Source organism: Takifugu flavidus, chromosome 5 (genome assembly GCF_003711565.1).
Source record: "Takifugu flavidus isolate HTHZ2018 chromosome 5, ASM371156v2, whole genome shotgun sequence".
Classification (NCBI taxonomy): domain Eukaryota; kingdom Metazoa; phylum Chordata; class Actinopteri; order Tetraodontiformes; family Tetraodontidae; genus Takifugu; species Takifugu flavidus.
Window position 1 is genome coordinate 4231211 of NC_079524.1, and position 26553 is coordinate 4257763.

Here is a 26553-nt window from a genome sequence, read left to right on the forward strand (position 1 = left end):
TGCTGAGACATCTCTGTGGTCTTGTGGTGGTCTAACCTGGAAAAGGTTTCCCCAGCCTCTGAAACGTCGGAATTTCCCTGTCTGCTCTGAGGTTCTTTTACTCCGGGAAGTTAATTTTTAATAAACCCAACTAAACGGAAAGAGTCATAGTGTCACAGTCATACTGTGCTCAAGTCTGTTATTTTCACTTTCACTCGATCCTACTGGGGCATCGGTGCATGCGTGAAGAGATGCAATAGTTATGCAACAGAATTCCACCTGGGGCTACATAACATGTACACACCTGTACTTACCAAGAAGGTAACTGATCATTAAGGTGAAGATAATTAAACCAGCATTAAATCTAGTCGGGGAGTGTAACGTGCGGTTGACGTAACGGGGCTAAGCAGGGGCTTTTATCCATGTGGCGTGCGGGTTAAGGAGAAGGCAGATGGTACAACACAAGCGGGAAATTAATATGATAACATGGCCGACCTTGGAACGACTGTGTGTCCAAAGACCCATCCCTGATGAAGATTCTGCTACTCTTAACTATGTTTATAAGGAGTCATTTGCATTGCTGTCCACTGCGTCACGATGAAAAGTGCAAGCGGAGCAAGGCCAAAGGTAATTTAACGCCATCGATCGTACGAAAGTTAACAATGGATGCCGCCTGGTTACCTTATTCCACCCTGGAACTAAATAATTGGAATACCTGAATGTCAACATGCACCAGAGGACTCGAAATTTAGTCCATTATGATAAATAGGTGCAATTCCTTCCTTTAAAGAGAAACCTGCCAAATTGCTTTGTTAACCCTGTAGTTAGGAACCCTGCTTCCTGACCCCCTGAGAGCACCTTTTCAATTACTATATTCTTATTCTTACTATTATTATTATTGTTGTTGTTGTTCCACAAGAGGGCGTGGCCCCAGAACATCTTGTTTGCGCCTAAAAATGCCAAAAATAAACAAGACACTAAAAAAAAAGCATATTTGTTTATGAGAATGGGACAAACCTACACACCCAGGTACAGGGAAAAGTAGAATAGATTTTCTTGTCCCGTTCTCGTCCTTCCCGACCACAATTGGAGGTCAGCAGAACCATCACGCAGCCTTCACCAGCTATTGTACTGAATTAAAAACAAGAATCAGGCTTTCATGTTCACTGTGATGACATGATGGGACGTGATTGTGGGATTAGACAGCGCCTAAACTGATTTTACAGTTTATTCCTGCAGCAAAAATGTGATCTTAAAACAGTGGACTGGGTCTAAAAGTGAAATAAGACAGCTGGAAATACGTATGTAATAATATAGCCATGGGTTGTTTCTATAGGTAAATGCCAACAGGTGAGCAGTCTTTTAAAGAGAAGACTTTGTAGTCAAAAAAACCAAAAATATAAACTCAAATTCAAGATTTGATGAGGGCAAAGCGGATCATGAATCTGAGTGGTAAATAAAGATGTGGAAATAATTAAAGGCAGGAGGCAACCAGGTTCGGAGCAAAGCGTGTGAGGAAGCTTCCCCCAGGTAAAGATCACCATTGTCTCCTTTCTAATGTGCGTCTTTATCTATTTAAGGTTTTTGTGAAATTTCAAGAAAAAGGTGATTTGAAACTTTACCCATGGATCCATCAAGACAGGAAAAGTCAGCTCTGCTGTGCGTGCTTGGGTGCTTGCTTTAGTACGACTACTAAAATGAATCGGATTAATTAAAATGATAATAAAAAAAGAGTGTATCATTTTGCAGATGTGTTTAACCAAACGTTTGCCCTTCTAACCACGGATTCGCTATGACGCGCCTTCCTTTCCTCCGCCATCCTGCAGCAGCAGCACTCCAGGTGGAGCGGGCATGTAGCAAATTGAGCAATGACGATAGTCGACCAAGCTGAGCCCACCCCCCACTTTATTTAAATGTCCGCGCACGTCCCTCTCCCATTTCGTCACTGTATCTCCCGTTGCTCTGTATTTATAAGGCGCCACGGTGCGCGGAACGGCACAAGCGTGCCTCGTCTCTAGAGAGGCAGAGCGCATCAGTTTCCACTTGGAGACGGGCTTTTGGGGAGAAGATCGACCTGTGCAGCCGCCAAAGGAGAGTCGCGGCAGAGTAGGACTTTTGGACCAACTTGGGTGCGAGCTTGGTGTCCCCGGTGAGTTGTTTTTGGATGTTTTAACGCACTACGATTGTTTGACTCCTCAATCGGTTGCCTTTTAAAATTCCTCAACTGGATTGCAGAGATTAATTAATCAGCATTAATCACTGATTAATCCCGATGAATTAGTTTGAAATAATGTGTCGGTTAAAGGACAAAAGAGGGGTTGAACATTTATTATAATAGCAATTATATGAATAATAATCATATTTTATGCGCAAAATAAACTTGTTGCTTTTGTAAATCGGCCTACAATATGCACCAATTTAGTTCTTAGTCGCACCTCCATCTCATGCTTGTCTTGTTGACCTGTCTCGCATTAAAGAGATGCTGAGCGCGGAAGACGCACCTGCTTCTGGTTCTTATTGTGCCTTTTTTTTGGTGTTTTTTTGGTGTTTTTTTGGTGTTTTTGGTGCATTTTGTGTGCAAATGCAATTTTTAAAGTTGCTCATTGATTTCAGATTTTATTTCCTTTCTGTGCTGTGTCCGGAAGGTCTTTTGTTTGGTTTTTAATGTCCCTTTGGGGGAGGTTGTGAGACCGAGTGTTGAAGCCGAACATCCAGCGGGATGCGATAAACAGGTGACGCTTCTCACTGCTCCAGAACTTTGGGTCATTTAAAGCATGTGCCACCGGGTCTGCCCCCTTCCATCACGCTTAACCGTATCCTGAAGCTGAAAGCGGCGTGCGGCAGATATTTATGAATATTACAAGCGGCTGCCTTTCAAGAAAGTTTCCAATTTCTATATTCTGAGCACATTCTCATCAATATTCACAGCGGTTATTGGTAATATCGCGTCCGCGGAGGATTAAAGGGCCGCCTGCTGAAATGATTCCCATGCTCCAGGATGGTTTGGTCTGTATTTGTGAACTCCCCCCCCCCCCACCCCCCACCCCCCACCTGCTGAAGAGATCGCGCTCCCACTTCACATCCCCCGGCGCCTCCACCCAAATCGGTTCTTCGGATAATGGAATATACATTTAATTTTTCCTTATATCAAGAATATCGGAGGACAGTCGAAGCGGAGCGTGTGTGCGTGTGCGTGTGTGGGAGGGGGGGCACGAAAAGTGGCATACGCGTCCGTGTACGTGCGCGCTATAACTTGTCATCTCCTCATTTAATCATTTTATGTATTCATTTCCTTTTTTTCTGTTGTCTTTTGCTTATAACCACAATTAAAAAAAAACACTGACACATTGTCCAACAAGAATTCATTACCTGCATAATATTTCATTTAAAGACACCTTGACCCCCCCCCCCCCCCCCCCCCCCCTTCCCCACTTGACGGACTGTAAACACATCATGCAGTGAAGATTATTTACTCTCAAATTAATAGAACTCCCATTTCCCCTCATCTGCCTCCCTCTATTTCTTTTCAGAAACAGCCCTGGGGAGACATTATACTGCTTTAATAGTCACTAACACACACTCACAACGCAGGCACCATGCAAGAGTCCGAGCCTTCCGTGTGCCTACTGCAGCCCAACATCATCTCTGTCCGCCTTTTTAAGAGAAAAGTTGGTGGTCTTGGTTTTTTGGTAAAACAAAGGGTGTCCAAGCCCCCTGTCATTGTGTCTGACATCATCCGCGGCGGCGCCGCCGAGGAGTGCGGTCTGGTGCAAGTGGGCGACATCGTGTTAGCGGTCAACAACAAGTCCCTGGTGGATCTGTCCTACGAAAGGGCCCTGGAGATGTTGAAGAATGTGCTGCCAGAGAGCCACGCTGTGCTGATTCTCCGTGGACCAGAGGGTTTCACCACGCACCTGGAAACAACCATATCCGGAGATGGCCGCCAACGGACAGTTCGGGTCACGCGTCCCATCTTCCCGGCCTCAAAGTCTTACGAGAATTGCTCCCCTCTCGGTCCATTCGGGCCAGGGCAGCAGGTCAACAAGGAGTCCCAGCTCAGGGCCATTGAGAACCTGTCCTCTCCACTGCAAAAAGGAAGCGTGCAGGCTCAGGACCCCCTGCTGTTGAGGGACGGGGGCCGGGGACTGTGTAACGGGCTGGAGGACAACAATGAGTTGATGAAGGAGATTGAACCAGTGCTGCGCCTCATCAAAAACAGCAAGAAGGAGATCAATGGAGAGGGCCAGAGGCATGTGGGGAGAAGAGATGCCGAGATTCAAGTGACCTGGTAATTTGTGTCGTGATATTGATGTCGTCGTTGTAGTGTCTTTGTGATTGTTTCCCTGCTCGGTGTGGTTGGCTATAGAGCCCCGCGAGAATTAAGGCCGAGATTTGGGTCAAGAGCCCTTCAACGAGGTGATTATTAGCTGACACCAGAGTCTATAACTTGTCTTCTGATTGAAAGCGTGTCCTTTTATTTGCTTTCTCACCTTGAAATCCTCGAACTACCTGACCTAACCGTGTTAGTTATCAAAGACACGGTCTAAAATTATAGCGGGCCCCTCCAAGAACACTTATCTGCATACTGCGAGATAAAAAACGAAAACACAAATCAGAGAAGCAAAAGTGAAGCATTTTATGTTGAAATTAACCTCAGATGCTGACAGAGGGGCAAAGTTCCAGCTGTGGGTGGGGAGGGAAGCAAGACTCGAAGGGTTTAAAGGCTTCCCATGAAAAAGAACGTATTAACTGGCTTCTTTGTATTGAGGAGTGACACTTTTGACACAGCATTCCAAGTGTTGAGGAAGCAAAAGGGTTTGATGGAGACTCAAAAGAGTTGGCTTTACAGGTTTTTTCTGTCCTTTTGACTGTTCACTCTGTGGTATACTTTCATCAGGCTTCACAGTCCGAGCCTGTATTCCATTCCAAACTCTGGATGAACCATATCGGCATCCCGGTTATATGCTTTTGTACTCCCACAGCCAATTGAAATCAGATTGAGGCCACAGTCTCGTTGACTCAGTCTCAACACTCCATTCCTGACCAATCCCTGCATACCCTCCACGCATTCCTGAATACATTTCGATTGATTTTGTTGATATGAGAGTATCAAAGCATTAGCAATAGCTCATTTGGAGTACGTGGATGAGGATGAAAACCTGCTAACACATGTCAACCTTTTGATCAAGGTGCTTTTGGGCAACATGTAACATACTGTATGTCACTTTGCTAGAAGATGCCGTACACTGGGACTCACAAAGTTTGGCACCTGGCGCTAACATTTAGAACGCGAGTTGCTTTGCATCGGGTGTTAGCGGGTACAAACCTAACCTACAACTGTTTGACTCCCAGGGGCGCTGGTGTAGGAATCGACACATCTCTGCAGTTGGACTCCTGTAAGAACAAAATGCCGGAAAAAGAGCCCGGTGTGCCGCAGAACGCCGACAATGACAAGGTAAAAAACTGTCTGCCTCCATTAAACATGATTGCTTTAATTCCCATCATTCCCACATGTCTCTGTTTTCATGTCTTTATCTAAATCAAGCTGTGTTTTTGTCCAACACGTTGGAATCCACGACTGTCTCTGCCCAGCTGTGCAATAATCCAAACGTCCAACGCGTTCCGTGCCTCTAGAAACCCAGTGCCTACATCTGTGTTGGTTCTTTGCAGAGAGTAGCAAAGCTTTTCCCTAAGATCCCATCACATAGGGCATTAGCTCTTTCCGGGGAAAGCTGGCGCAGCATTAAATCCAGCTTATGCCTCTCCCACAGAAGGGTCCGCTCACAGGTCGGAGAGTCACTGACAGGGATAGTGTCGTAATCTGCACATGATCTGCATTATCCACCCACTTGTGACGTCGCTTGAGCCCGTGTCAATGGGACCGGAAGAGGTGAAATTACTCCAGGGTGCATAATGAATGTGTGCAGCTGCTGATCCCCCCCCCCCCCCCCCATCCCCTCCAACAAATGTGACCCCTGCTGAAAAGATTCAGCCCCTCAGACCTGCAGAATAGAGAGTTAATGTGAATCTTTGGGAGATTATTTGTTGTGTGGGCGGAGGGCTGGACCTGGAAGATGCACACTTAAGAGTGGATGAAGAGGACGTGTGTGTGTGTGTGTGTGTGGTGTGTGTGTGTGTGTGTGGTGTGTGTGTGTGTGTGTGTGTGCGCGCTTCACACTCAGGAAATATACTTGTGCATGTGTGAGACTGTTCCAGTAGCTCTTGTAGGGCACCGGTTGCACTACTGGTGTCTGCGAAACCCAGAAACCAAGATTTTTTTTCTTTTTTAACTCTCTGGGATTAATTACAGAGATTTTAAGCGACGTGTCAGTAGCCTTTAGACAAACTCTCAGTTTGGCGAGGGATCGCTCACGAGACTGCAGTGTGAGATCCTGCCTGTCGTTTCATGCTTAATAATGCTGATGCCAATATAAAAACAGCTGAATTTGCTATCATCCATCATCAGGAATCATCCATCATCAGGAATCAGTCTTCCCGTCAGATGATTCATCTTTTTTTTTGCATTGGTTCCAATATCTTTTTTCACCCCTGCTTTTTGATCCTTTGATCTGGTGTCTTGATGATTCTTTATACGTGTTGAAATATCTGATCCTGTTCATTTCTATGCAGTTACGTTGTTTTGTGAGTCGGTAGTTCCTGTGTCTGCCTAGCCTCACCTGTGCCTCGGCGCCTCCTCCCACCTATATGCGCTTTCTTTAGCTGGTGAATCTTGTTGCTTCATGTGTCAAAATGGGGTGATAATGTAACCAGTACGGCATCCCTTAAAGAATGCTATTATTCTGTTATCCCTGAGATCAGTTCCAGTCATTAACCAGTTCCTCTGATACTGGAAACCAGGACAGATCATTGATACGTGATGGTATTTAAACATGTCAGCTGATAAGTCTTCTGGCAACATTCACAACACAACAGCAATTATAAGAAGGCTTTGCTGTTACTAAATGTGCTTTGTTACTTAGCAACCACAGACAAAGGATCAGACATATCTGTTAAACTTGGTTCATTCAGTGTTGTTGAGTTGTATTATTATTATTGTTGTTATGTTTATTGTTATTATTATTATTTTATGCGCCTTTGTGTGTTCCCACATTACTTAAACATTACAGTGATAAATGAAGATGGACAGTGCTTTATGTGACACTTTTATTTCATTTACTTTTCCTGTGTTCTGTTTTCCAGGATGCTGTAGAAACATGTTAGAAACATACTAGCAGTGATCTGTATATATCAGTTAAAACAAGCCGAAATGCTAATGTTATTGTCCATCATATGAGAATGGACTTCTGAAAAAACATGAGCAAAAAATGCTCTTTTCTTCCAGCCCATTCAAGGGTCGGATAAGAGCTGAAGTGTTTACATGCGCCGCAGAGGTGGAACAATCTGGTTTCCCCTTTTTCAGTATATTTATTAGATTTCTTTCAGACTATGTTCCTAGTAAGATTCAACCGCTCTGTTATTTCAGTCCAGCAGGATTTATCATGCTGTGCTCTTAGCACTGGCTGTCCAAATGTGGGAGCTAATAGAACCTGAAAAGAGAGCTACACGCTGCTTCTGCTGCTGTCCTTTGTTTATGGTCATATGAACCTTCTCAGTGATGCAGAATTGTCCTTTCAGAAGTGTCACCTGGGGGTTCTTCGCTGAAAGTCCAAATTAGAATCTCTTTTTAACCGAAATTCTATTGAAGACCTTCTTCCCTCCTGCATTTCCACTCTGACTTTAAAAATAAGAGATAAAATCACCCGTTTAGGTGTTTCTGATGTTGGAGAATCATTCTCTGAAGTGTTTTTTCTCAGCTTCATTTCAAATCCTAAGATTGTTGCGTTTTCTTTTATGTGTTTCTTCTTTCTTTCCTCAATTTTGGTGGAAACAAATTGTCCCGTCAGTGTGGCACAGGACCTCAAACTTTCTTTTTGCTTCTCTCCTTGTGCAAAATCAAACGTAATTTAGTCCACCTCACTCCTCTCCAACTGTTTGAAGACAGCAAATCACAGTGAAGTTCGGTATTCCCACTTTTCATCGGCCCCACGAGCCGAGGGATTGTGTCGCTGTTGTTCAGAGGCTTTTCTGCTGTGCGTTACAGATGCTGGGGGATATTATGAAAGAGCTTCCATGGGGATTGATTACTCTGATCTTAGGCAATCAAACTGTGCTTTTCTCTAGAGCCAGTGCTCAGGTTAAATTGCAGGCATTCATCAGTCAATAGGAGTTGGAAATGGAACAGCATTGGTTGGGGAGAATCTAAGTGGTTGCTGTCTGTGAGAGAGACTCAAGCATAATAGACAAAAGCAACTCTCAAACGAAAGTCCACCAAGCTGTGACGGCTGGCATTGCTTTGTACAACTGCTCAAATTGACTTTACCAGTCGGTAACCAATCAGGGCATTTATCCAGCGCCGCACCGTGAGGAGATCGAATGTCTCTTCAGCTTTCCTCGGCATCACTGCGAGTCAAACAGCTGGTATTAAATGCATCCCAGAGGTTGCGCACGGTTGAAAAGCACGCAATAATGACTCATTTGTGCCCTTGCAGCCTCCTGCCGAGGCCAGGACCTCACCTACTAAATCCCTGCAGAACGGAAGCCCCTCCAAATGCCCTCGCTTCCTGAAGATCAAGAACTGGGAGACCGGCGCCATCCAAAATGACACATTACACAACAGCTCCACCAAGGTGAGAGGCATGGAAATGTGTTTCATTAATGGTTGTAATAAGCTGAAGGAACCATCTGGTAGAGGGGAAGAATGATGGAGAGGACTCAGAGCTGAGATTTGCAAAGGTGAATGCGGGAGACGACTGTCGGCTGCCAACAGGCTCACGTCTTCACAGAGCAGCGAGACTTTGGTTTGAGGGCGCCAACGTGCATCTTTCCATCTCTGGGTCAATGCTTTATAAGCCCTGATGTGCATATCTTCCAGTCTCCTGGTTGACTGGAAGCACATAAGTGTGCACACTCATCAACGCATCATTTGCAAGTCAAGTAGATTGAAGAATAATAGCACATCGCAGCACGTCTCCTCTCCGCTTCACACTCTGCCACTCGTGCATTAGACGGCTTTCGCTTCCCAAATTTTGGCGATTAAGCTCATTACAATCAAAAATGAAAAATGGGGTGGGCTGGGGGGGTGTTGGGGGTGTTAAGCGGTTAGCGCCTGCTGAACAATGAACCACTGGGAGAGAAAATACGGACTTACCTTATGGGGACAACTCACAGGGTCATTCGCTGAGTCACATTGTTACGCAGCATTTTCATGAAAGTGAGAAATCCGACGTGACGTTTGGCAGATATTTTTATACTGCCTTCAATTTATGCCAGGAGGGGCTCAAGAAAGCAGAAAAAGCTATTCATCAATCCGGTTATGCTCTTATTGCTCTTGAAAATAACAACTGCTGTTTGCTAATTGTCACTTTATGCCCTCCGCTTCCACGTCAGTGCAAAACAACACAAGAAAACAACATTATTTACTTTTATATATGTGGGGTCCATGTTGCTAACATGTCCTCAGCTGTCACCCATTAGTCTTGATCTGACCGACATTGCTAACGCTAAGTGAAACAACAAAATCATTACAAGACAAGCAAGCAAAGTTTATTCTTCAGTCTATAATCAGTTTCATGTTAAGTCACATCTTTCCTTATTCTTATCGCATGTTATTTATATATCACATGTGCTGTGAAAACTACTGCAGTTATAGCCTATAAATGGGCATATCATGTTTCTCATTTATCTAATTTTATCATTGTCGTGTCTGGAGTTACTGTCCAAAACCGTTGTTAATTGTTAGCAGATTTAACCGGCTATTGATCGGCCTTAAACGTTCATGAATTCAGAAGCTTCTACAATGACAAACTCAGCTCACCTTTGCGGGACCGTGGTCATACTAATCACGCACCCCAGCCAGCCTTTGTCACTTTAACAGACATTTCAGCCTCAGCCAATAGCAGCCTATAAAGATAATACGAGATGACCCAAAGCTTTGTTTAAAGTGAAAATGGCTGTTGAAAAAAATCAACAGAGAGAATTGGTTCCTTATCCCAGATCATCTCCCCCTCATCTCGGGCTTGGTGGTGAAATTTCAATCAAGTTTCCTCTTGTGCCACCTGTTCCCGTCGAGCACAAGGTGAACCGCGTTAGCATTCACCCCCCGAAATGCCGCAGCCATTTGTAAACAGCAGCCAAATGACTTTGGTGACTTATCAAATGGGCTCTGCATCCCAATGAAAGGCCTGTTGTGGCATCTTCAGATTTATTATATATCACAGATGCTGCCATATTGGAGGCTGATTTGTCTGTTTCAAAAAGGACAGCTGGCTGGCATGAATGCCCGGAGCAGTATGATGAGCGGACATGCTGCAGCACAAGTGATTCCTTTGTTTTATTTTTAACATTCCCTGTGCTGCTCATCACGTCTTTTTTCACTTATCTTACGTCGGCCGTGTCTTTCTGCCTCGGCTTTGTTCCAGCCTCGTGTTGTTATACACCCTTTATCCTTTTTTTAAACCCCTTCTGGCTGCGATGGGTATATTTTAATAAATTAGGTCTGAGTCAGTGGTGAGAAGAGGAGGAAGTTTATTTTGGATGGTCCTCATCTAGAGAGAGTGAGAGGGGAAGAGAGAGAGAGAGCACCAATGTGTGCGTCTGCATTAAAAGAGCGACTTTAACGGCAGGCTCGTTGTCAAATTTCCTCGCTGACCCGTTCCATCTATCGTTTCTGCTGCCCGCTCACTCGTTTGAGCTGGTGAAAACTTTTAAGCAAACCAAAGTGACAGCCGACTTCATCTCTCATCATGTGTCACTGGCCACACGAAGCTGCCTTCAGCCACGAACAGCTCCAGTTTCATATTTTCATATTTGCTTTTTCGCTCTTTTAGGTTCTGTTTAATGAAGGAAGAGAGTCGGTGACTGTCGGTCCTGTGTGAGCCTTGAATGTGATGATGTGATGGGCAGAATGGTTTGTTTACAGACGCCAATGTGCCCCGAGAACGTGTGCTACGGCTCCCTTATGATGCCCAACCTGCACGCCCGCAAACCGGAGGAGGTCAGGAGCAAAGAGGAGCTTCTGAAACTGGCCACCGACTTCATTGACCAGTATTACACCTCCATCAAAAGGTAAGGCCAGTCCGTTCCGTCCGTTCCGTTATCAAATGTAATTCTGAGCACTTAAAATCAAAGCTGGGTGAGGAGCAGAGAAGGGGATTGGTGGCGTTTGGAGCGCAGGTATGTCACATTTGTGAGAAATAAAGCACCTAACGTGTAAACCTTTCCACATCACAGTGAAGGCGGGGGCAAGGATTTGGAAAATGGGTAAGACAGTGACCAGATGAAGGTTTGAGTGTGACTGGAAAACAGGTGCATTCAAAACAAGACTTTTCTTGAGCTAATCAGACCCACTAAAGTCTGAGGTAACGGTTTTCTAAACTCATGGATTTCAGGAGGTCATTAAAAATGATTTTCCTTGATCCGGAAACAACCTTTCTTTTCTCCGGATACACCTGAAGTTTAGAACTTCTGTGCACCGTTTCCTCAAACTTTCATATTGATTCAGCTTTTCTTTAATTAAAAGCCTTTTGACCCTCATCTTACGCTCAGCTGCACGTGGTTCACAATCAATATCAGTTTTTGGATTTTCTGCGTCATGTTAGCAGCTCTGGGTGTAAGATGATGACCCCACCCCCCCGCACACGGATCTCCCGGTGCATGGGGGGGCAGCATCGGTTTACTGTCGCTCTACTTTCTGTGAAACATCGTCGCATCACAGGACAGTCTGTGAGTCCTTGCTGAGAAAAACTGCACCGCTGTGTTACCAGGATGGAACAACAGCGAGTGGCCGAGCCCTTCTTGAACTCTTTATGCTAACCGCTCCAACCAAACTGGCTAGCTTGCCGAGCCTAAGGCAGCCATTCTAACTACAGTTGGCTTTTCTGGTTTGGCTTGAAGCTCTGCTGTGGAGTCTAATTAAGGCCTGTCTGTAATGTGACTGCAGGTACGGCTCCAAGGCCCATACGGACAGACTGGAGGAGGTGACCAAGGAGATTGAAGCGACTGGAACCTACCAGCTGAAAGACACAGAACTGATTTATGGAGCCAAACATGCCTGGAGGAATGCTGCCCGTTGTGTGGGAAGAATCCAGTGGTCTAAACTACAGGTGAAAGACGCCTATAATCTTGTTGCACGGTGCTCTAATTATATCTTTTATATCTAGTCTGGTCTTTTTGGAACAACAATGGAAAAACTCTTGCGCTCACATTCCAGGTTTTTGATGCCAGAGACTGCACAACAGCTCATGGAATGTACAACTACATCTGTAACCACATCAAGTACGCTACCAACAAAGGGAATCTGAGGTAAAACACAGAGACGCGCACCCACACAGGCATGCGTGCACACAAACCTGATGTATGTAGCCATCTTTTATTTGCTTTTTTGGTCAACTTACCTCCCGTTCCTTCAAGTGCTCTTGCACATCTCTCCAGCTGTCCATCTTCCCTTGCCCGACTAACCCGACTTGACCCGCCGTCCCATCTGTCATGTGTGTGTTCTCCGTCTCTGAAAGGGGTCTCTGACACTATCTGCTGCCTGTCTGTCTGTCACCGCCTCAGCACTAATCGCTGCCTCTGTCAGCGAGGCGGCGGACCTCGCCAGCCAGCGCACATTTGTCAGACCTGCGTAGCGATGGCTTGGGTTTCCTGCCAAGTCCTAATCACATGTGACATCTCGCATTTACTTCGTGGGTGATGGATAGCTTGTGAGTCATTACTACAGTTATCCTGGCCCACAGATGGACGGTGAGAACATTAACGGGGCGCCAAAATCACCGCAGTAGATGATCTTAAGATGATAAAAGAGGACGGATCCATTGTGTGGTCAATCTTAAATTTTGTAACGTTGTAAATGATCTATTACCGCTAATGTTACGGTGGCTACACCAGATTGAGAAGATCAGATTCAGGCAGAGTTCAGTGCAGATGTAGAGGGCTGGTGCGACTGGCCCAGATTCACACCAGCTGCTCTCCCTCCTCGGCGACTTAGAAACGGCTTAGCAGCATTAGCACTTTTTTTCCGGGTTATGACATGAAAAGCACCACTGTCATATATTTTAGAGCAGGCCAAAGGTAGCTGAGCCTCAGCCTTGCTGTGGGTACTTTAGTCCAGCATCTATTAACAACAGCGGCACATTTGGATGATGGTTACGTCAGGAAAAAGTTCCACAGTCTGAGATGTTCTATTTAGGGTGTAATAATTGCAATTATCTAAGCACGACGCTGACTTTTTTGGGCCCTTGATTTGTTGCAGGTCAGCTATCACCATATTTCCTCCGAGGACAGATGGCAAACATGACTTTCGAGTGTGGAACAGTCAGCTGATTCGTTATGCTGGGTACAAACAGCCTGATGGTCAGATCCTGGGGGACCCTGCTAATGTTGAATTTACTGAGGTGCGAGGAAAAAAACAGCAGTAGTTTAAACCCACAGCTACTAAAAAGAAACATCTTATCCCTCTATACCCTTAACATGCTGTCGCCATTAGATCTGCATGCAGCTGGGATGGAAAGCTCCAAAAGGTCGCTTTGATGTTCTGCCCCTCCTCCTGCAAGCTAACGGAAATGACCCCGAGCTGTTTGAGATCCCCGAAGACCTGGTCCTGGAGGTGCCAATAATACACCCAAAGTGAGTACGGTAGTTACCTTCTTGTATGTGGACGGAATACTCAAAAGCAAAACAATAAATAAAAAAAACCCAGCAGGGTCCTAATAAAAGAGTCAGCCACACGCCCCCACTTCTTATAATAACATTTCCTACAATAGGTTACCTTTCTGCCAAGAAGCATGACTCCAATTCCAACTGTTCTGAATATTCCCTGAAAGCACAAAGGGCCGTACTTTCAGTTGCTATGCCAGCTTTTGTGGTAACCATGGTGCCCATTACTGAGGTCTCAAGTTCCTGCTTGGTTTTCATCATCTTTATATTGCACTGCTAAATTAACCATTTCACTTGTGACTATAGAAAATATCCTTGGGATCTAAAATATTCATGGTCACCTTTGAAAACATCTCCACATTAAAGAAGAAGGCAATAGAACTGCTCCGGTTTTCACCGACTAGCACAAACACAGATGCAGGCAGAGCTATCATTACATTGGTTCACACCACAGAGAGCATTTTAGCATCCCTTGACACACTGCTGCTCTTGCCAAACTGTCCCTGGAATTGGCAACTCCTGCTCAACACCCGCCATCAACTGGCCCTTAGCTCTGGAAGCATCTTGGCACGGTAGCTTGACCACCGACTGTGTCCCATTATTGCACGAGATTATACCCAGCTCTGCAAATAATGTACTGAGAGTACCCCTGAAGGGTTGAGAGTTGTGTGTGTGTGTGTGTGGGGGGGGAGTTTTCTGCTGTATATTTTGACCGGTTTACAAATTCAATTTTCAAAGATAATTTCATTTCAACACTCTTTATTGATGGCTGCTTTCATCTTCCCTTTATTATTCTTGTTTTATTTATTATAATTTTCAGGCTAAAACTTTCCTTGTTTCTCTTGATGAGTCGACTCAAACAATCTGTGAATTAGATCATTTCTATATAACGCAGTTCACTTTATCATTTATTATCATTTTTCTATTTGAATGAACTCGAACCATATAATTATATGTGGACCAATCATAATGTGGGATCCCACCTTAGCTTCTGACAGTTTTGATAATTACGTGTCGCTACTTAATGTATGTTTTAACAAACAATCTTATCAGAATGTAAAGCTGTAGTTTAAATGACCTCAGGCCAGAAGGGCTAGCATGTAAGCTCTTCCTCCTGTACCCCTTCCAAGGTATGAGTGGTTCAAAGAACTGGCTCTCAAGTGGTACGCCCTCCCTGCTGTCTCAAACATGATGCTGGAGATCGGAGGCCTGGAGTTCACTGCCTGTCCCTTCAGTGGCTGGTACATGGGCACAGAGATCGGCGTGAGGGACTTCTGCGACACGTCCCGCTACAACATGCTGGAGGTAACGTCCAGCCCGTTTGGACTACAGAGAGATGCAGACTGAGACAAGGTAGTTAAATGCAATATTTCCCTGTTTACTGCTTAGGAGGTTGCAAACAAGATGGGCTTGGACACCAGAAAGACCTCCTCCCTCTGGAAAGATCAGGCTTTGGTGGAGGTCAACATCGCCGTCCTTCACAGCTTCCAGGTAAACATTCCCACCTTGAGCTCTCCCGTCGAACTCCCTCGAGAAGAAAACACATCAGTTCTGTGCTTCATTCTCAGTCATGCAAAGTGACCATAGTGGACCATCACTCGGCAACCGAGTCCTTCATGAAGCACATGGAGAACGAGTACCGGGTGCGAGGCGGCTGCCCCGGAGACTGGGTGTGGATTGTGCCTCCCATGTCCGGAAGTATCACGCCGGTTTTCCACCAAGAAATGCTCAATTACCGCCTCACGCCTTCCTATGAGTACCAGGTGACCGCCGCCCTCAGCACAGCTGCACATACACACTCGTGCTTGATAAACCAGGCGCACAGAGAGCACCATGAAAGTCATTTCCTGTTAGAAACAAAGCAAACTGAGCACCTTAGAGAAGGAAAGGGATGCATGGAATTGTGAATTACAGATACAAGACTGCATCTAAACTCTTAATTTCTTCTCCCATATGCAAAAGCTTGATCCCTGGCATACCCATGTGTGGAAAGGAGTCAACGGGACGCCCACAAAGAAACGAGCCATTGGATTCAAAAAGCTTGCCAAGTGAGCGCGCAAACAGAAATATTAGACAAGGCGGACATTCGGTGTTCCCGAAGTGGCTATTTGTTTTTCTCATCTTCCTCTTTCTGCATCCGTAATCTCATTGTTACGTTAAATCCCTAATCCCCGGACCTGATATGTAATATACAGCCGGATGTGATAATCCAGGGCCAAACGAAGTCATCGACTTCTTGGAAAAAAAAAAGAAGTCAGACACATGGGATGCAAGCTGGAGCACTCAGCAATGTGATTTATTCAATCAGCCCCTGGGGGAGTAATCAAAGCTTTTCCAGGGTTTTATCAGACTATGCATGCGCTCATGCATGCATTTGTCCTGCTATTAATATAGTTTCCCTGAGGATACGACGGTCTGGGTTCTAATCGTCATCTATCTGCTGCTTTGACATAAAAATAACAAAAATGATCCCCTTGAAATCTGTTATCAGCTCTGGTTTTATGCTCTATGTAATTTAATGAACCTCTTTGAAATTTGAATGCCCATTTTAGCTCTAACTGTTCATTTTCTTAACCCCCCCCCCCCCCCCCCTCCTTGCAGAGCGGTGAAGTTTTCAGCCAAACTCATGGGTCACGCAATGGCCAAGAGAGTCAAAGCCACCATATTGTTCGCCACCGAGACGGGAAAATCGCAGGATTACGCCAAAACTCTCTGCGAAATCTTCAAGCACGCATTCGACCCAAAGGTACCAGGTTGCATCACTTTGATAAGCAGTCGGGCACAGAACGGACGAAAAATTGAGGGTGGGGGGGTTCAAAAGAATCACGCTGCGGCCGGTGTTCGGCCCTCCGCTCTCCCTCTTCTCTGGCTGAAAAAGACGAGCAGATGCCAGCTGAGAACACTGACGAGAGGGTAGAAGAACAAAATGTGTCATTTGTCACATTCGTCTTCGTCTCTCATGCAGCGAAGCGCCGCCGGTGGAAGGCAAAATTTAACCACTGAAGCGTTGAGCGGCGCGGTGGTTTAAGACCAGATCCGGAGGCACCTCTGGCTGTGCAAATCAGTTTAGCGGAAGTGTGTGTGTGTGTGTGTGTGTGAGTGTGTGTGTGTGTGTGTGTGTGTGTGTGTGTGTGTGTGTGTGAGTGTGTGTGTGTGTTGGGGGTAGAGAGAGAAGAAGATGAACGTCAGTCAACCACTTTGTGCATTTCCTCCATGTCATAACTCATTCCCCGTCACCCCCCGCCCCCCCCTCCATGACTATGATCAATCTCTAAACAAGAGAATCGTACATTCAAGTGTGTGGATGTGTGAGTGGGTGTTGAGGCACAGATGAATGCCCGTGGCTCTTTCTTTTGCTTTTTCCCCCCCCGCTTTTCTTTTTCTTGTCGTGGGGCTAAAGCCTGCGTCTTCTTCACGCCTTTGCTCATGCGCGTGCGCGCGAGCCATGTCAGATGCATGCCACGGTAGAGAAATACCACGCTGAAAGGTGTGATTCACGGGCGGTTGTTGTGCGCCGCACCATGTTATCATCTCGTTAGAGGCGAGGAGAGGGTGGTCATTACAATTTCTCCTGCTAGCTTCTGTGTGTTCAACCTTCATTTACAGTCTCAAGCCATCTGTGAAGAGTGTGTGTCTAGAAGAAGAGTGATAATAACACCATCATTACACAAGTGGAGGCTTACGACTCCCCCTCCGTGAGCCGTCTAATTCTTTTTTTTTGTCGTCTCCGTAGGTCATGTCTATGGACGATTATGATGTGGTGGATCTGGAGCATGAGACGCTGGTGTTAGTGGTGACCAGCACGTTTGGCAACGGCGACCCCCCTGAGAACGGAGAGGTATGCGCACGAGGACGCAGCGTTGCCAGGTTAAATTGATGTTAGGCACAGTTCACTGAGAGTCATGCCCGTCTCTTAGAAATTTGGAGCCGCCTTAATGGAGATGCGGGAGCCGACGTCCAACATAGAAGACAGAAAGTGAGTCCAGTCTTGGTTCCCCCTCTCCCTCCTCCCTCCAGTGTAACTACATCAGTGATTGTTCCGTCCCTTCAGGAGCTACAAGGTCCGTTTCAACAGCGTGTCCTCCCACTCCGACACTCGCAAGTCCTCAAGTGACGAACCGGACGCCAAGATTCACTTTGAAAGCACCGGACCTCTGGCCAATGTCAGGTTAATAAACTCTCATTCTCTTTTTTTTGAGGGGGGAATAGATTGAATTTTAAACCTCGCTCGGTTTGTCAGGACTTTCTTGCTTCTGAAGCAATTTGGGGCTGACGGATGTTATCAGACAGTTTGCTGACCTGTTAAAGCACCAGAGGAGACCGAACTTGATGTGGGCTGACTGATTCACAGAGGAAGGATGACTTATCCGCTCCAGCAGGAGCGTTTGCATTCATCTAAAACCAGACGGTGCATCTATTCAGAAACACGTCTGCTGAATTTCCACTTTTCAAGGCAGAAGGAGGAGAGAGTTGCTGACGTGGGGAAGGCCGCCGCCATGTCTATGTTTGGGCTTTGGCTGCTTCTCTCGCTCCAGCTCTTCCCTCACTCGTGTGTCTCTGTTTAGGTTCTCTGTGTTTGGCCTTGGATCCAGAGCCTACCCACACTTCTGCGCCTTTGCCCACGCCGTGGACACGCTGTTTGAAGAGCTCGGGGGGGAGCGCATCCTACGCATGGGAGAAGGGGATGAGCTGTGTGGACAAGAGGAGGCTTTCAGAACCTGGGCGAAAAAGGTTTTTAAGGTCGGTTTCATTAGCTCGGACACTTTGTATGTGGTGCGTGGATGTTGGACGTCAAAGGTTTACTGTTGCATAGTTTTGATAATCCCCAAAGGTGATGTGTAAAATCAACACTACTACTATTTTTGTGATTTTGTAGGTTTTTTGAATCACTATAATTTTAGCCTGCGAGTAATATTTTTGAGAGAACTGTGTGCAGTTACCGTCAGTTGTATTCTTGATCGCAGCAGTTGGCACCAAACATTGTTCAGTGACACCTGAGACTTATGATCCGTGTTACCAGAGCCCAAACACTCGCCCAGTAGCAACAATCATGAGGAAGAACGTCCATATTTGAACAGTTTTAATGGGGAGGGTCTGGTTCAGAACCGCTTCAGAGGTGTTGACCTCATCAAGAGACTCCATGTGATCACTTTAGACTTTAGCCTCTGGTAAAAGGGGGAAAAAACATTTTCTCAGACCTAATAGAAACTCTAATCATGGTCTTGTAGGAATGAGAAAGAAAGTTTCAGATATAAATAGAAAAAACTCTCAAAATGAAATAGTTGCTCTGATGTATGTTTGAGATCTAGTAATTTAGATTTGCTCAGATGTATTCCACCTGGTGAGCAATGGATCGGGACCTTTTTGGACTCAAAACTATCGGATTAATACTGCTTTCCTATCAGTCCCCTCCAAAGTTTAAAGAGAGACGCGGGGAGACTCTGCTGGCCCCTGTTGAGTCGATGAAGGGTTGTGTTCTTTCCCGTGACGCAGGCCGCCTGCGACGTGTTCTGTGTCGGCGATGACGTGAACATCGAGAAGGCCAACAACTCCCTGATCAGCAACGACCGCAGCTGGAAGAAAAACAAGTTCCGTCTGACATACACGGCCGAGGCGCCGAGCCTCACAAAAGGTAAATGATCATGAAGGGGGGGGGCAGATGAAATAAGTTTTACAGGAGGGGGTCGATAAAGGCAAATATGCACTGCAGTGTGAAATGACCACAATGCATCTGGATGAGCGATGGTAATGTTATTGATTAAAGCCATTCACTCTTTCATTACACTGTTTGGTGCGCAGCACATTGGCTCCACTCTGGCATGAAGAATAGTAAAGCAATTGAGCTTAAAGAACCCCTCTACAAAAGGGGTCGATCGACCCAAGAACAAGGTCTGAAACTGACTGATGGCTCCTGTCCCTGATTTGCATTATGTAATTCCAAGTCTTTCATAGCGCTCTGGGGCTTTAAATGAGATTGGAACATCAGGAACAACAGCTGCTAGAATACAGACGAGCGTCATAAATCAGAAAATACTGTATGTTGAACTTTAATTGTGAGGAGAGACGGTTCTTTTTAGCCTCTAAAAGCACACGTGTGATGTTCTGCCAACAGCTTTGTACGCCGTGCACAAGAAGAAGGTCCACGCAGCAAAGATGCTCGATTCTCAGAATTTACAGAGTCCGAAATCCAAGTAAGTTGGAGCTGTTGCGATCTGCTCTGTTCGATGTCAACATGGTGCGAACTTAACGGCAACGGGCACAAAATGAAGTCGCTTCTCCAAAGGGTTCACTTGTTTCTGCAGTCGTTCCACCATTCTCGTACGGCTGGACACAAATAACCAAGACAGCCTGAAATACAAGCCAGGAGACCATCTGGGCATCTTCCCTGGCAACCACGAGGACCTGGTGTCGGCTCTCATAGATAAGCTGGAGGATGCGCCGCCTGTCAATCAGATTGTAAAAGTGGAGTTCTTAGAGGAGAGGAACACTGCCCTGGGTGGGTGACACAATGGCACCGCATGGAATAAGTGTGCATCCTGAGAATTTATGGTGTAAAATCTGCGTCTCACTACTCCAATCCATGCCTGTCGTGTGCAACCTTCTTCCCCTCAGGTGTGATAAGTAACTGGACCAATGAGACTCGGGTCCCTCCCTGCACCATCAACCAGGCCTTCCAGTACTTCCTGGACATCACCACCCCGCCCAGCCCCGTACTGCTGCAGCAGTTCGCTGCTCTGGCCACTAATGAGAAAGAGAAACGGAAACTCGAGGTCCTCAGCAAGGCAAGTCCTCACACATTCGCTCTTCAGAAATACAGGCTAAAAGACAGTGTTCACACAATTAGCATAGCCACTTCTAAAACAACAGGCCAACAACAGGCCACTCTCTTTTGCCTGTAACGTGCTTTGCGTTGATCCAAATATGTACATTTGGAGTGAGCTGGAGCATTTAAGCCAGCACCCCCCCCCCCCCCGCTGTGCCTCCCACAGTTCACTCTTGATTTCTGTCAGTGTGTGGAAGAGGCTGACTGAGGCCGTGCGCTGACTCATGCTTATATATGGAATCGCTGTCACCAAACCACCAGACAATGATGGAGGAAAAAAGCAGTGCCCCCGACAGCAGAAGCGTTTTTACCAGCGCGCTAACGTTCAGGCCTGGTCGGACAAGAACTTCTACTTATCCGCCCAGAAACTTGTTGTCATGTGTAAGACGGAAACAACTTTAACAATATGCAGAAAAACACCGTCGTCCGTCTTTGTCAAGGCTAATAGCTGTAGCCAGCTTATGCTAATGCGAGAGGGGTCAGGAGGCAGTTTTAAGATGATCATTACTCATCACTGGTTCAAGCCTGTCATCGCTGACACAAACACACCCAGCAAATGGTGATTTTTGTGTTTTCCTGCCAATGGCTGCTCACGTAATTCCGTCCTTTCCTTGGCTTCCGTCCACAGGGCTTGCAGGAGTATGAGGAGTGGAAGTGGTACAACAACCCCACCCTTGTGGAGGTTCTAGAGGAATTCCCCTCCATCCAGATGCCTTCTACGCTGCTGCTCTCCCAGCTTCCCCTGCTGCAGCCTCGTTACTACTCCATCAGCTCCTCTCCAGACCTGCACCCGGGAGAGATCCACCTCACGGTTGCTGTGGTCTCCTACCGTACCAGAGGTGAGGAACTCCTGCGTCCATCACACATGTAATGTCTAATATAATGTGAATAGGTCTTATTTCAACATCCAATAACCCAAATAAAAGGAAACTGCCCAGTCTGTCCAGCAGCATTTGGGGATTTGGTGTTAGCTTCACTGCTAGCGCTGAAGTACCCGTCACATTTTTCCAGTATATCCTCACAGCTACGTTCATCTCACACATATAATATGCATTTACATGTAGGTTTGATTGTATAGTTGGGCTGAATTATAGCAATTTCTGTTGAGTAAGAGAGCGAGAGAATTGGACCTTTGCTCTGAAATTCAGGTTCGGGGCCGTTTTTTTTGCACTTAAAGAGCAGAAGTGAAGAGAAACAGGTAAAATCTTGCTTGGCAACCATCCTTTTCAGATGGAGCAGGGTCGATCCACCATGGAGTGTGTTCGTCGTGGCTCAGCAGGATAGAGAAGGGGGAGATGGTGCCGTGTTTTGTCCGAAGGTAAATATCAGTGGGGAGTTTTTCCAGGTTGTACTGACAAACAAGGGTGGGATCGTCCTGCATGGCTGACATTTTACTAACGAGATTTTTATTGTTTTTTTTTGTTTTGAAGTGCTCCATCCTTCCAGCTTCCCAAAAACAACCAAACACCTTGCATCCTGGTGGGTCCGGGAACCGGAATCGCCCCATTCCGGAGCTTTTGGCAACACCGACTGTATGACCTTGAACACAACGGTGAGATCCCCTCATCAGCTGCATTTCCATCGTATTTAGAGCAAATGTACAGTATAACAACTCTTTATACTCTTCTTTTACCCCTCTGTAGGCATCGAGTCATGCCCAATGATCCTGGTGTTTGGCTGTCGACAGTCTGAGATTGACCACATCTACAAGGAGGAGACCATCCAAGCCAAGAACAAGAACGTGTTCAAGGAGCTGTACACGGCCTATTCCAGAGAGCCCGGCAAACCAAAGGTACTAACAGCTTTTAAATGTCCATAATTTAACACAGCATGTACAAAATTGACAAATGGCACTTTTTTCATTTTCCCTGCCTCTCAGTGGTCTCCTGGATCTTCTGCTCTCTTCATTTCCATGTGTGACTTTGTCATTTTCCCTCTGTCTCCTTGTCAGAAATATGTGCAGGATGCACTGCGTGAGCAGCTGTCGGAGCGGGTGTACCAGTGCCTGAGGGAGGAGGGAGGACACATCTACGTGTGCGGGGATGTTACGATGGCCGGGGATGTTCTCAAGAACGTCCAGCAGATCATCAAGCAAGAGGGCAACATGAGCCTGGAGGAAGCCGGCTTGTTCATCAGCAAGCTTCGGGTACGACAGATGGTAGCGGTGCTGTTCATCGCTGAAGCAGCAGCGCCAACACGACAGTGTGAATGTATGGCAAGAAAATATAGCGAGTATTTCCTCAGAGGAAGGATGACAAAGCACCGATTAGCTTTTGGCTAATCATGCTAATGTTTACACCTGCCCTTCCCTTGGTCGTAGTTTAGAGAGCAACCATAGAAGAAGACTTGTAAAGTAGGTGTGGGAGATAATCTCGGCATTAGCATTGACCCTTTTCTCGCCTTTACTACCTAACACAGGATGAGAACCGCTACCATGAGGACATCTTTGGAGTCACCCTGCGCACCTACGAGGTCACCAACAGGATTCGGTCAGAATCCATTGCCTACATCGAAGAGAATAAAAAGGACTCCGATGAGTAAGTGATTCACACCTATTTGTGTATTTGCATACATTGGGTCCAGGTTAAATGGGGTTAGCGTAGTGTTAGCTTTCCTTCTGGAGTTTGCATGTTGTCCCTGTCCCTATGTAGGCTTTATTGAGTGCTTGGTAGTATCTATAACCAAATCTCCATGCAGAATTTACACAGCTTTATAAATGTGGTGAGATATTTGAAACATAATGGCAAAGCGGCACAGGCAGCGGGCGTTGTGTTGCCAACCGTAGCTATAGCTAGCTAAAGCTCACTCCCGTCTAGCACATATATATGGAGAATTCTACCACTTTATCCATTTTCTATTGACGCTGTGGTGACTCAGTTCTGAGTGCATTAACCATCTTCCAGGCTTCTTTGATGATAATATTCCTTTTCTGCGTGCAGCATTTAACACCTGAATGCCTGAATAGTGGAGGAAGCTAAAGAACGTGCGGTCATATTTGTTCATCTTTTCCCATAAGGAACCTTTCTGTCACATTTCTTCAAAATCTTGGGATTTTTATCCAAACCGGCCAGATTATCAGAGCGCCTCCGTCTCCGAAGAGCGTCTGTGTAAATCCGACTGCAATCTGCAACCTGTAGTTGCTGGCGACGGCGCCGCGCGATCGCCGCCCCGCTTCAGATGAAAACAGAGCGGGTAACCATGGAAACCTGCCGACAGTGGCATTCTCTAAGCCAGCAGGATTACAGCGAACTGAAGTGGCTCTGCGTTTCTGTTTTTGTTTCCACTGCACATATTTAAGATTAGACACTTCACGCACGCTCGTTGTGAGAGCCAAACAAGAGCCCTACATCGGCGCCGCGGCTCATCGAGCGCCAGCAAAATGCATCACTGATGATACTTCCTGTGTGAATTGTCACTTGAATTTTACATTTGGCCATCAAACCCCCCGTTCCCCGAGTGAGTATTGGCTGCGACTGTTTCCCTGCCTTTATCTCTCTGTCGTCTCCCCTCAGGGTGTTCTGCTCATAGGTCTCTGAATCCGGGCCTTTCTGACCACGACCAGGCTGGACGAGGCGGCGGCGCTGGCTGAAGAATACTGTGCCAATTTTTTTGTACTGCAAAAACAAACCAACGACAAAAAAAAAAAGACAAAAAAAACCACAAAGAGAAATGTTTCTTTTTTTTTTATACCTCTTCAGTGTTTTTATCGGGCTCTGCAATCTGTCTGTAGCAAGTTGGAAACGTTCTCTTCTTCAAGAATCTGTCTTTGCTCGTCGACGACGCTCGCGGAATTATAAATTCACCACTTTGTTTCAAAAATGTTTGCACCTCGTGTGATGACCTGCCTCATTGTGAATGCATGACCAAGAATATACTCGAGATATAATCTACTCTGTGTTATTGTTGCAGCTAAACGGCTTTTATTGGGGTGATTCTGTATATCTGCCAGGCGGCTGCTGGTATTATTGACACTGACAAAGAGATTCTGAGGTGTACATGTCAGGAAAGCGTCACTCTGCTCGGATATTTGCGCACACGTTCTGTCACGGCTCCAAAAACGGGCATCTGAAATCTCATGAAAAACATCTTTTCCATCAATTACAATGATATATTAGTCTGGAAAAACTCACAGCTTCAGATCTCTAAATAACGCGGGGAAAAAAAACAAGTGGTCTTGCATGAAAGTGAATATTATGGATGGAGATCACCTGATTCTTAAATGAAACTTCTTTTTTCTTTAGTGATTATTATCTTGGGAGTGATTGTTAGCGTCTTTCTTGGAGCGAAACGGCTACAGATCCTTCATTGTGTTTACTGTGGATTTACTGTGAGGGCCCTTTTAAAAGGAAGCATCTTTTTTGCTCTTTGTGGGGCTGAAACGGTCTGAATCGGTGAGCCGGCGACGGTGCTGATGGGCAGGATTTGTCGCTTTCTCTTCCTCACTCCACGGTTACGCGTTAAGCTCGCTGGCTCTTGGCTGTAGCATATTTACTATACAAGGGACGTCCATAGCGGAGTTCACCATTCCTTTTGGAGAACCGAGGGGAGCGGGCGGGTTGTGGCGCCCTGCTGCTCGGATCCACGCGGCACCAGCTGTCCTGCGTCGAAGACGTCCATCAGCATCGTGGCTCCTCTGCCTCTTGCCTTACATTACCACTCTGCCTCTGCTCATGTGTAACAAATTCATCCTTTATCTCCTCTGCATGATACCGCACGACCCTTCGGTGCACGCGCCACCCTTTCACTGTGACCTGACACCTGCTCGGTAGCATCAACACGCCTGTGTGTGTGTGTGTGTGTGTGTGTGTGTGTGTGTGAGAGAGAGAGAGAGAGAGAGAGCCATAGAGATCGTGTTTGGGCTGCATCTGGGTGCTCAGGTGCGTCCTTTATATATTTATCCTGTTTGTTGTTCATTTGAAAAGCCGGTCAGATTTTAAAATAAAGCACCATTCGGCCGCCCCGTGAGTCACGCGAGCCTGCAGATCTGGGCTCCCAGATGGTGTTTTGGTAACAGGAAGCTGCCTACTTGACTTTTAGTTTAGATCTTTCTTCTTCGACGTCTCCATTCAGGAACACGAGGGAGCCTCGACGCCGCTGCCGCCGCTGCGCCCGTTTGCTGCTTTCCGAGGAACCGGGGTCGCGATTTGAATACATTAGCGCGGGGGCCACGCTGTTTATTGACCGCTCTCTCTGCAGGAAACTGCTGCCGTTCTTGTCTGCCACAGCGTCTCTGTTGTTCCATTCCCGTGTCTTTGGTTAAAGGTAGCCGCCAGCATGATTAACAACAGGCTTTTCTGGGGCGACACCTGCATTTGTTGCTCTGAGACGGCTGTTTTCACTGCTCGGAGACGAATGGCGGATTCCTTATTGTTCACAATATGGTTCATTCGACATGAATGTCTCCTCTGTATAATTTGTTCCTACAGATTTAGGTGAAATGAAAAGAGAGAAAATGTATGTGACGTGAAACGTGAAAAACAACTGACACCATATATAGCTTCTATACATATATATAAATAATATATATATATTCAAAGACAAAGTATAAAGTGCAAAGAGTACTTCAATCTTTTCTAAGAATGTATTTTCATGATGTAAATTAGCATTATGACGCCGCTTGGTTTGAAAACAGCATATTCTCTGGTGTCTCTCCTATCTTTTAGGTATGGGGATAAAAGAGCAGCATTAACTAAATGCATGGTGATATTTTGTCTCCTGCTTGTATTCTATTTAAAACAAAACAAGAAAAAAAAAACTCTTTCTGTTAACCAGCACTGTGTCAGTCAGTGGGACTGTATTGTGAAGTTATCCAGCCTTTGTCACTCGGCGTCGAACGGTGGAATAAAACTCATTCTACAGGAGGTTAATCTTTATTGTGTTTGCATTTTTCTGCTGCTCTGGTCCAATCAGCCTCTGCTCGTATGACGTTTGTTGTGTAACTGATCGAGGGTTATTCTGATTTAATGCATCCACTGCAGAGAGTTGCATTTACTTCGAAATAAAGAGGAACATTTACAGTATATCATGTGCTTGGCTTC

General features: G+C 46.0%; 1 protein-coding gene across 2 annotated transcripts; it reads left to right on the top strand.

Annotated features, from left to right (window-relative positions):
* The first annotated feature begins 1902 nt into the window (after positions 1 to 1902).
* nos1 (nitric oxide synthase 1 (neuronal)) lies at positions 1903 to 26535 on the top strand. Of its 2 annotated transcripts, XM_057032287.1 has the most exons (30): positions 1903 to 2128; positions 3510 to 4267; positions 5332 to 5434; positions 8529 to 8666; positions 10958 to 11103; positions 11269 to 11298; positions 11978 to 12140; positions 12248 to 12339; positions 13289 to 13430; positions 13523 to 13662; positions 14823 to 14997; positions 15082 to 15183; positions 15261 to 15455; positions 15655 to 15740; positions 16294 to 16438; positions 17426 to 17530; positions 17610 to 17668; positions 17744 to 17860; positions 18258 to 18432; positions 19186 to 19324; positions 19805 to 19883; positions 19995 to 20188; positions 20305 to 20474; positions 21144 to 21354; positions 21746 to 21833; positions 21946 to 22067; positions 22159 to 22307; positions 22467 to 22661; positions 22934 to 23052; positions 24028 to 26535. In XM_057032287.1, the coding sequence occupies exons 2-30, from the start codon at positions 3576 to 3578 to the stop codon at positions 24041 to 24043; spliced, it is 4287 nt and encodes a 1428-aa protein (XP_056888267.1). In that variant the 5' UTR covers positions 1903 to 2128; positions 3510 to 3575; the 3' UTR covers positions 24044 to 26535. The 2 variants fall into 2 exon arrangements, with proteins under 2 accessions (XP_056888267.1, XP_056888268.1); XM_057032288.1 differs by lacking the exon at positions 11269 to 11298 and having other exon boundaries at positions 1905 to 2128.
* Positions 26536 to 26553: the final 18 nt, after the last annotated feature.